Here is an 11323-nt window from a genome sequence, read left to right on the forward strand (position 1 = left end):
AACAGGGCATAGTTGTTCAGTGCCTTGTTCTTCACGTTCAGCTGACTCCTCAGGACTTACCTTATTCTCTGCAGGTAATTGCTGGCTGTAGCAGCCATATCCTAGCAGCCATGGTTCCCATTTGCCTGTGGGATCCACAGGTACTTGTAGCTCAAGTGTTGTTTGCCTTATCCTAATTTAATTCCTGACAAAGGCTCTTGGAGTCCTGTTGCTCTTGTACAGTTCTAGACATTCCAGGATGCTTGTGTAAGGCATTGAGTCCAACTCCGGTATATGAGACAAGAACCTCCACTATTGATCTTCCCGAAGTTGAGAATGAAATGGGGATAAAAGAAGATCTGGCAGGAAACAATTTCTGTTTGTCCGTTTTCTATGATGTATCAGAAAAAGGAAGTTCTGGAGGGCTACAAAGTGAAGAAGTCTTGGAGAAATGATCTAACAATGGTGAGAATGGCAGTGTTACTCCACGACAAAGGTCATCCAGGGGTCAGAAGCAGCCTCAGGACCCCTGCAGGAGGAGAACTGGCACAGCTGTTTTGGGCACAGATATGACAAGCAGAATCACATCCACAGACGTGCTTCTAACATTTTTTGCCTTTTAAATTGCCACTTGTTTTCCAGGACACCCTGCAGCATTTTAAAACTGCCAGCGCACACATTAATGCACATCCCACTATTCTGGCACAGTAAGAAGAGTAAGTGCAGCTCTATTGTGTAAAGATGACAAAACACTGAGTAAAAAACAAAAAAACTCACTAGAAAACACCTCTGGTGTGGCTTTAGGGGTGGCAGTGGATACAGTGCTGCACTAAGAGGGTGAAGAAGAGGTACAAGAGCTGGAGAAAGTTATAGGTGCAGTGAACTGAGAAAAAGAATTTCTGTCTTGTTCTGTCTAATTTATTATTGTAGGGTCTACCTTACATTAGAAAGCGCCTTGAGGTGACTGTTGTTATTTACTTGTAATTTGGAACTGTATAAATAAAACTGAACTGACTTGAAACCAATGTGCAACCTGGACTCAAATGCGGGACTAAGAAAACTCCTCAACATCCACCCTTAGACAATTCTTTCTCCCAGGGAAAAACACCTGGGCTTTGTGTCAAGGACAGCAGAGGTAAGTTGAGAGCAAGTATCAAACAGGATCAGAGTTACAATGTGAAGAACCGGTTTTACTGACATAGTTAAGCACTCAGATGGTAACTGAAGGATCTCTCCTATCTTAGGCAGCGGTAAGACAATCAGCCGATGACACCAAGGAAGCACGATCTGATATCCTCGTGTTGGTGTTGTTCCCACATCATCATAATAAATGTTGTTGCAGGTTCAACATTGCAAGTGACCAATCACATTGCTTGCTGTGACATCATACTTTTGCGACTTTGGAAAAAAACGCCTTAACCCTCAGGGGTCCAGGGTATAATTGGCCGTTTTTGACTACTTTGATTTTACCTCTATATTTCACCTGTAAAATATGTTTTTCTTGCCTTGTTTGGTACCATTATTTTCAGCACAACCTCAAATATCTGAAATCTGAGTTATCTTTTCATTTTAGTATACTATATTAGCACAGTTGATCAAAATTCAGACACAAAATTCAAAATTTTCATAACTTGAAATGCAAATAGAAATTGTATATTTCTAAATAATTATGTGTTTTTTATATAACCATTTAAATCTATTTACAGAACAATCAGTTGTTCTGCATCAAATAAGAAGGCACAGAAATTATTTGTGCCAGTCCAAAAAAATGGTTTGTGTTCAGTATAAGACAGGAGAACACCACAGGCCTAAACCTGCAGGTCTGACAGCAGGAGGTGCATCAGTCCAGTTTTCCATGTGGGAACGCTGGAATCTGCCTTTGATGGCTTTTTTTGGAGAAAATGTGAAATTCAGCAGTATAACTGACACACAATACAAGACAATAACTACACAACACACTAACTCTAGCCTCCAAACACGCTAAACGTCACTAATATCTCACATATGAAAACTCACTCTCTCTCTTTCTTTCGCTCGCCGGCTGTCCGTCGCGGGTGTCACCACTAAAACTTCTCCCTAAACAACCAAGTGCCACATCATTTTTTTGATTGGCTGACATGGTAAAATCTAACACCAATAGGGAAGGGGTGTTTTTTCTTTTTCTTTTTTCACTCGCAAGCGGAGAGTGTTTGCTAGCGCTGTCTGTAGAAAACGCAGTTTTTACCGTTCTTCCCGCTGTAAACGCCACTGTTTTGTTCAGGAAAAAACATCGTGTGTAGTTTTTATCACAACTCTGGTTTTACGTGGCCCATCGACACAATTCAAAAACTGGTATGTAGTTTGAAGTCCGCACTTTCGACCCAAGTTGAAATGGAGACTCTGAATCGCTGCATCTTGTAGCTGTGTCGTCTTAAATTGGTCATGTGATTTTCCGGCGACCCCAGAGGGTTAAAAAAAAAATCTGCTTAGCTTGCGAGAAACCGCCTCTGTCCTCCGATCCAGCAATGTGAATTCTTTGCATTCCAGGATACTGTTCTTTAATAAACGGGAAGCATTATACAGATTGTCCTTGTAACATTGGAACGTCATAAATGAATGAATTGCTTGGATTGCAAAAGTATGACGTCACAACAATGTGATTGGTCACTTGCAATGTTGAACCTGGAACAACATTTATTATGATGATGTGGCAACAACACCAACACAAGGATATCAGATCAGCCACCAAGGAAGGTGTGCAGGAACAAGGGCAGAAAGCACAAAGGGGCCTTGTGCCTGCAAGCCAAGTGCCTGGTAATGCTAGCACTTAGCAGAGAGAGAGAGCAAAGGGAGGAGACAGATATTTTCATATTTTATAATATTAAAAGATATAACATATCTTTAGTTATTTTTTGACATATTTTTTTAAATTTATTTTCATCTATTTTCCTTTTTAACATATTTTTACACGTTTCAGGTCATCATATTGAACAAAGATAACCGAAGCAAATACAAAAGGCAGCTTTTACATTATTGTTTTATTTATTAGAGAAAAAAAACTATTCAAACCTACAGAATATCACCAAAACTGGTAGTATAAAAGTGAAAAATAATTTTAGTATTCACTAAAATGGAAGTCTTATTAAGTCAAAGTAAACTTTATTGTCATCTCTGCTGTATCCAGTGCAGCATACAGAGAGATGAGACGACGAGGCTCCGGTTACATCAGTGCAAAAACAAGCTAGTAAATAGATATAAAAATGAGAAGAAAATAAATAAATATACGCGTGAGAGTTACTTTTCCCTTTAAGGTGGCAGCAGTTAAGACAGTGATTTTCTTTTAAGTAATGGTTAATCTAATTATAGGTCAAACTCCAAACTTCCTTTTATCTAAAAACAATCTCAAAAGATTTGTTTCAAAGTAGTTAACTGACCATCATGCAGTACTTCTCACAGCACAGAAACACTGTTGGACTAATTGTGTTTATATTACACAGGCAGCATCATTCAAAGTGTCACAGTCAGCAGACGCAGACTGTGTGGAGTGCGAACAGAGGACCCAAACGCAGACTACATGAAGCGTGGAAACAAAACTTGATTTTAACAAAAGGCGAGCAGTTTATTGTGGCCGATAAAAATGTACAAAACAAAGGGCGAGGCAAATCAATACGACGCTAAACGAAACCTAAACTGGGAAAACTAAAAACTAAACATGGAAACCTTGTGTCGGTGGTTGGATACCTGGAAACACGGCGTGAACATTACAGACGACCTGACAAAGAATGAACGACAACAGACCACGTCAGGGCCGTGCAGAGAGGTTTAAAGGGGCGGGTGCTCAAAGTTAAAAAGGGGCACATTGAACCAGGCTGAATAACAACAACACACATTCATCAAGAATCTAATATGGGCAACAAGGCAAAGCAAACATCACCGATGTTTTACCTGATGGGTACATGGTAAATGGCCTGCATTTGTATAGCGCTTTTCTAGTCCTTAAGGACCCCAAAGCGTTACATTCAGTCATTCACTCATTCACACACAGGCAATAGCAAGCTACATTGTAGCCACAGCCACCCTGGGGCGCACTGACAGAGGTGAGGCTGCCGGACACTGGCGCCACCGGGCCCTCTGACCACCACCAGTAGGCAAACACGGGTGAAGTGTCTTGCCCAAGGATATTTGGCATGCAGCCAGGAGGCAGCCTGGGATCGAACCACCGACCTTCTGATTAGTGGCTGACCTGCTCTGCCACCTGAGCTACAGCCACAGTACAATGTTGCTGTTGAGGTGTTTCTGCTGCTCCTGCTGCTGATAGTGCTGGAGGGCAGGGCTGTGTTGATCTGAGACTGTAGACATTAAAAAGTCCATAGGAGAGATGGTAGCTGATTAAACAAGTGTCATGAGATAATAACAAAATGCAAAGATTGGTGACAGCGCTTGGAACCATAAGGACACAAAAAACTGTGAGAAATAATTTAGACTCTGCCTGTGAATCACTCTTTGCTTCTCTTCTTCCTTCCATCCCATCATTTCATATATCACTCTCCACTTGCTGTCCATCTGAGAACAAGGCACAACTTGCTATTGCAATAAACTATAATCTAATTATCCACACCTAACAACTCTTGCACTTAATCTATAATAAAATGATGACAGAAAAATGTTATAGCCCTGCCTTTAGTAGCCTCACACAGCTCCTACTGTTTCCTCCTCATGTCCTTACCAGGCATGTCTGCACAATGTTATATCATGAGTAATATTTTTTTTAAAAAATCCATCTAAATAAAACACACACATGCACGCACACACAGTGACATTTTAGACCTTCTTCAGAATACTGTATATACTATGGGCATCACACTGATCCAGAATCCTTACATTATTATTTATTACTAGAGCTACAATAATAAAGCAATGAGGAGGGGGAAGTAATAAATATGAAATAATGTCATTATGATGATTCCATTTGTTTCACTATCCACTCTGTGCAGGGGCAAAGCTTATTACATGTTTAAACTGTAGAGATACAATAATTTTACTGCTGTAAAATCCAACTTTTGTCTTATTTAAAATATAAATCTAATATAATCTGCTTCTTAATGTATGTGCTTTAAAATGCAGCGTGTGTTTTTTTTAATATATTATAATTATAATAATGCATAATTATGTGGACATGCATATTAGATCGTTTTTTAGTGAAATATAATCCCTCCAGAAAGGCAGGAAAAGCCCTGTAACTTGCTTTAAAACTAAATATGTTCCCTAAAACGGTGACAGAGCTACAGACCCATGACAGCCTTACACAGGTAGCCAGCAGCTATGACCAGCACTACTTGTGCAGTTAATAAAAGGACAGGTAATGTGTGTCGTGCTGTTGCACACACAGCACGCTCGTTTGTTTCAGTTCGTCAGTTGCAACAAGACAGCTTACCAACGTGTACGTAATAAGCTAATACTCCTGGGTGCTATACACTACAGTGTGCGCTGTACACCTACTTACTGGTTTTGTTGCATCAGTCTGTGTCTCTGAGTTAACTTGTGTTTCTCCTACAGCTCCGGACCGCAATAAATGCGCGTGCTCTTTGTGAGCTCGTTCCCGGCTCGTAACCAGCGCGTTCTGCCGTCAAGGGCGATCATTGGTTAAATGTGATCATGTGACTGATGCAAGCCAGATCCTTTTATTTAGCAAAACTGTGACTAATAGTTAAATATTATTGTTGAGGGGCACAGACAGGACTCCGCACGCACACACACATTAAAAAATAATAATAATTTTTTTTTTTTAAAGTTGCCTCAACAAAAGGACACTTTGGGCACCCATCAGGAAAGGGGCGGGTGCTCAAGCCCCTCTAGCCCCCCCCTCTGCACGTGCCTGGACCACGTAAATACACACGAGGGTGACGAGGGGAGTGCAAACACACGGGGAACACAACTGATACAAATGACGATACGCCACACGGGAGGCTGAACTAAACACATTAAACATGGAACATGAGACTGTCACAATAAATAGGAACTAGGCAGACTAAGACACTCAGACTCAGAGAGAAGTAACAGAAGAGTGAGGTAAATATATCCTTGTGCTTTGTTTCTGTCATCTACAACAAAGAAGATAATTACAATGTTCAAGACCAGAGCTGTCGGCAGTGAAGCTAGCACTTGAGGACTGGAGACACTGGCTGGAGGGAGCTGAACAGACATTCATCATTTGGGACCATCATAAGAACCTTGCTTACCTCAAAGCAGCCAAACAACTGAACACCTGACACACTGAAAAAAATGTTTTGTTCAATTTACTCAATTTTTTTTATGACAAGTGGTTGCACGAAATAAATTTGTTTGAATCCAGAAATATTTTTTAAGTACACTGAATTTAATTTAAGCGAGTAAAACCAACATATATTTTTAAGCTACTTTAACTTAACTGTTGTGGATACGACTTAGTCAAATATTATTAGTAATTCCAACTAAGGTCGTGTAAGTGTACCAGAATAATTTGTTTCCTTTACACTTATGTCCCAAACTTATATTCAAACCAATCAAATTGTTAATTTCTCTCTATTTCAATTAAGTTAAGTTTACTTAAAAAAAATTGCTTACCCTGATTTGTAGTTTTTAAAAACGTCAATAATGAAAACTACAAAATTCTTTCACATCATTTATTAATGCAAAATTTGTTGCAAACAGAATAAGAATCCACATCTCTAGGGGAAATTGCTGCAATTTGTATAATACAAATTACAAAACTTTTGCCTATGAACTAGTAGCTTTAAAAAGCTCTATTCAAACAAAACAGAAACAGACAAGAGAAATGTTAACCAATGTTTCTCTTCCTCTAAAAAAGAAAAAAAAACTCCTTACATAAAAGAATAAAACACTGCCAGCAGTATAAAGTATCACAATTAGAAACTGATGCATCCACAAACTAACCAGTTTCAGACTTGCTGTTCTGCGATCCACATTTAGAAATTGCATTTTAATAAGATAATTAGACTTAAAACTAAACTTGTGTTTTCCTTACTGCTTATTGACCACTGTCTTTCCATTCTAGTCCTTCCTTGAAGATTCTGAATGTTTTACATGTTTTCTGACCTAACATACTCGCTTCAAAACAATTAAGTCTTTAAAGTGTTACCAGTGTGCTGCAGTGTGGTAATCATGAATGTTTTTTTTTTTTTTTTAATTCGGTTGAGTTAACACTGATTATACACTGTAAACCCCAACAGTCCACCTGACTTATAAAGTTTGTGGATATAACAATTGAAATGCGTCACAAAGTTGAAACAACTTAAAACTTTTCTGTTCTCTTAACGATTCAAACAGTTATAATTGTACATGGCTTAGAAGTTAAGAGTAAATACTGCTTTTTTAATTATGATTTTTGAGTAAATGTTTTTTTTTTTCGAGCTCCGCATTTGTACGTCATGACGTTTTCTCTCTAACCTGAACGACGTTGACAGAAAATTCTGTTCAATATGGCTGCCCTTCTCGAGCGACCGGAGAGCACATTTGGAGAAACTTGTAAGTAAAACGGAACCTTCGTTATGTTTATTTTTTCCGTAAAAAAGCAAGTATATTAATATGTTGCAGCCATTAACTTGTTTTTGAATGCGCCGTTGTGTTAAACAGCACAGACCCAGGTAGTGAATTGTTGTTCGCTGTTGTTCGCGCTCTTTTTCAAACCGATGATATCATCAGTTTTACAGTTTTAACCGATTAAAACACAGTTTTAATAAGAATTGCACATAAAGAAAGTGTCTTAGTGATATTTTAACGACCCATTGCCAATGCAAGAAAGTTGGCGTTTTTACAACAGCAGCCTCATTGTTCGGCCGGGTTTTTTTCTTCTTCTCATTAGCATCATTCAAATATGACTTAGCTAGCAGTGGCAACTTCTATCTTAAGCAGCAGCCTGTAAAAGAAGTAGTTTGTAAGTAGAAGTTCTGTGTAATATTACAAGTATCTCACTGATGTATTATCTACTATTGCATAACAATGTGTCTTTGCAAAGATTTATCCCGCAGTTTGGCTTGGTTTTTTAAAATAACTGCAGTGTAAATTCATATGTATTCTGTGCTTTTTTTTTTTTTCTTTTTTTTTTTTCCAACTTAACAGAATTTATACATGGTGAGACAATGTTGATTATATGGTAAAAACTTAAAACTAAAAGAGGGTTACTGTTTACCATGACTAAATGGAATGATGGCCTGTGACTTTGTAACATCTGAAATTCTTACCTATGTTTTGGACTGTTGGATGATTGGCCATAGAATTCAAGACTGCACTCAAAGTAAACAGCAGTAATTGTAAGGTTTTTTTTACCATGCTAAGTGTTTATTTTGTCATGAAATGTACAGTGTACTTTTGAAATTTTTGAAAGCTGTAATGATGGCTGAGTATATAATTATCACTGACCATAATAAGGTTAATGGTATGATGTACAGTGTTTTTATATATGAGACGATTCATTTTTTAAAAATCATCTCCATTCCTTGTTTTATTCATAGGATGATGGCAGTATCCCAAAAGTTCCTGCTGAGAGTTCACCTCACCACAGATGTTGTGGTTTCTCTCAGAAGGTTTCTCTAACTAAGCGGCCTGAGTCGGTGGAAGAACTAATCACCATACTCCGTGAGAAGCTCAACCCAAGGCTGGACTTTGAGTTTACCTTACAATACGAAGACCCCGACTTTGATGGGCAACTTACCTGCCTACTGGATATTCAAGAGTTGCCGGAGAAGGGCACACTAAAAGTAGTGAGATCTGAAAGTGATGTCAGTTCTTGTGCAAGTTCTGATACAGACATCCTTCCTCATGTGCCTTTAGCTCAGCGTCTGAAGTGTTTGCCTGACACTTTCCCAGTACCTACCTTTTCTTACGAAGTTGAACATCTCCTTGAGGAGGGAAATAGAGCCTTTGAGATGTCTGGAAAACATCTGAAGTTGACTCGAGCCCAAAAGCATAACATCTTGGAGACCATGGCTTCAGTGATGCACACCTTCAAAGCCTATCCGAGTGATGGAGATGTCGGTTTGGCAGCAGAAGCTCTTGTTACCACTCATCCATGTCTTAAAGAGCCTGGAAGTAGGAATGGAAGTTATGGTTGGAAGATCAGTTTAAAATTCAAGATGGGAAATTATCGCACCAAGCTAGCCAGATCTGGATGTGTGGAGGTGTCTGTCAACGCTGGCAGGAGGAGTGTTAACAACCCTGAAGGAGAGCATCCCCACTCAAACATAAAAAGAGCCAGAAGAGCTGAGGTGAACTACCTCCCAAACTTTCCAAGAGGAGAAGATCAGGTCAGTTTGGAGGATATGAGAGTCCAGATAAAAAATGAGGTTGAGAAGACTGAGCCCAACAAAGTAATGATTGAAAAACTGATGCAGACTACCTTCGCACTTCGTCGCCATGAAATTGTTCAAGACAACCCAATGGTAAAGAACTTCTTAGAGAAATGGCCTGCTCTGCGATTTGACTCTCAGGTATCTGTGCTTTGATTTTTTTTTTCTTCTTCAGTTTAACATGAAACAATGCAAGTTCAGCAGATCTCTTCAGATTCAGATAATAAATAAATGACACATAAATAAATAATAGATAACAAACAAAAATATATTTCAGCTTTGTGATACACTTGTGCTTGTGGTTCGGGTCTAATTTAAAGAAAAAAAAAAACACTTCATAGGACATCTATAAAGCAAGGTTAGACAGAAGTTGGGCAATTCCTCTTTAATGATAAGATGTAAATTTGGTCAGTAATTTGGCTTCATGTTGGATGTTTTTGTCCTGTTTTATTTTAGATTTGTGCGGAGTTCCACCGAGTCACAAACATTAACCTGCGGAACCAGTTCTACGCTGAACTTGACAGACACACACCACGACTTATGGCTCTATACAGACAGAAGGCTGCACTGACTGGCAAGATATCACAGGCTCTGCGAACCATCCTGAATCATTATGATCTTCAGGTGAATATTGATAATGATAAAATTAACACAAATTAAAAGTTTCACTGATAAAAACTCAATTTTTCCTTGCTTTGAACATTTGTGTTTTATACAGATTACAGCTCTGATCTGGTATGTTACTTTAAAATACTGTGTAGGATTTTTGTCAAATGAGTAAGATACAGACTCTTTGTCATAAGAGACAGAAAGGTTGTGTCTTAAAAGAAATGTCTCCAAAATTATGTAGAGTCACATGTCATGCAGTTTCATAAACATGTATTCTCCCCAAAGAATGACACCTGAAAACTTTGTGTTCAATGAACTTTTCTTTTCCCTTTTTAGGAGGCGCCTGATATCAACATGAAACGCACTGCAGTGCTTCGTGCCCTTCCTGTATACCTGCGGGAGGAGGACCCAGAATTCTTTAAGACATGTAATGTAAGTGTATTTTTGCATCACTTAAATTCTGCCAGTAAGATAAAATGCTATGGATTTTTTTAAAATACAATTTAATACCCTAGCAGCTACCAAATTGTACAAGCAAAATACCCTCTCTTTAGAAAACCCTCGCACACACACACAGGGTCAGGAGCAGGGCACAGGCGTATCACAGCACTATGGCTATGCTGCAGGTGGCCCCAAAAACAAGGCTGAAGTTAAGATTTAGTTTCTTTTTGAGATAAAGTCATAAAATAAAAAATGACTTCTTTTTTTTTTTTTTTTTTTTTTTTTTAGAAAAATAACAAACATACTAATTACGTAATGCAAGAAGCTAACACGTTAATGTACATTTTTCAAAAAAGTAGAGTACCCTAACCCGTTACAAAGTAACCCACTACACTGCTGAATTTTTTGCTAGATTACAGGTCATGCTTGTCACATTCTCTCAAACCAACCTTACTTATTGATACTGTGTCTATTCCAGGCGGACACATTGGATGAGTCGACCCTCATTGACACTCCAGTTGCCCTTCTCACAGTGGTTACCGACGGCGCTTCCCAGACCAGTCCAGTCCATTTTACTTCCTCAAGCATGGCCATTGTGGTGGAAGGCGACTTGGTGATGCGTGATATTCCCAGATTTGCAGATGCATTTGCTTTATTGTTTGGCTTGATCTATGCTCTGCATTTAGACTACCCCAGGAAGCTGGTTCACACATTTACCTTTGTCCAAAAAATCTTCATGGGGCTTGTTGACGGCAAACCTCTGAAACCCTGCCTACATGCTCTTAAAAATGATTTGTTGCTGAAAGAGTAGTTCTGGAAGGAATATAAGGCAATGTTTGTTAGGACATGCACTCTGTTACTGAGCACTTTGTTTTAAGCACTTTATTTAAAGCACTTTAAGTTTACTACAGACTTTGGGTGGATTTAACTCCATCAGTTTACCTAACTTTGCTCTGGTTATTTGGAAGATG

The 11323-nt window shown here is 38.8% G+C and overlaps 1 protein-coding gene across 1 annotated transcript; it reads left to right on the forward strand.

Annotated features, from left to right (window-relative positions):
- The first annotated feature begins 375 nt into the window (after positions 1 to 375).
- LOC120720554 lies at positions 376 to 10260 on the forward strand. The gene is made up of 3 exons (XM_040010280.1): positions 376 to 444; positions 8469 to 9443; positions 9759 to 10260. The coding sequence occupies exons 1-3, from the start codon at positions 376 to 378 to the stop codon at positions 9960 to 9962; spliced, it is 1248 nt and encodes a 415-aa protein (XP_039866214.1). The 3' UTR covers positions 9963 to 10260.
- The last annotated feature ends 1063 nt before the right edge of the window (positions 10261 to 11323 follow it).

Source organism: Simochromis diagramma, unplaced genomic scaffold (assembly GCF_900408965.1).
Source record: "Simochromis diagramma unplaced genomic scaffold, fSimDia1.1 OVJJ01000585.1, whole genome shotgun sequence".
Taxonomy (NCBI): Eukaryota; Metazoa; Chordata; class Actinopteri; order Cichliformes; family Cichlidae; genus Simochromis; species Simochromis diagramma.

Excerpts from the sequence above, each read along its gene's own strand:
- LOC120720554 (XM_040010280.1), top strand. The coding sequence starts at position 376 with ATGTATCAGAAAAAGGAAGTTCTGGAGGGCTACAAAGTGAAGAAGTCT. Across the intron at positions 445-8,468 it reads GGAGAAATGATCTAACAATG|GATGATGGCAGTATCCCAAA; the intron begins GTGAGAATGGCA and ends TTTTATTCATAG. Across the intron at positions 9,444-9,758 it reads CTCTGCGATTTGACTCTCAG|ATTTGTGCGGAGTTCCACCG; the intron begins GTATCTGTGCTT and ends GTTTTATTTTAG.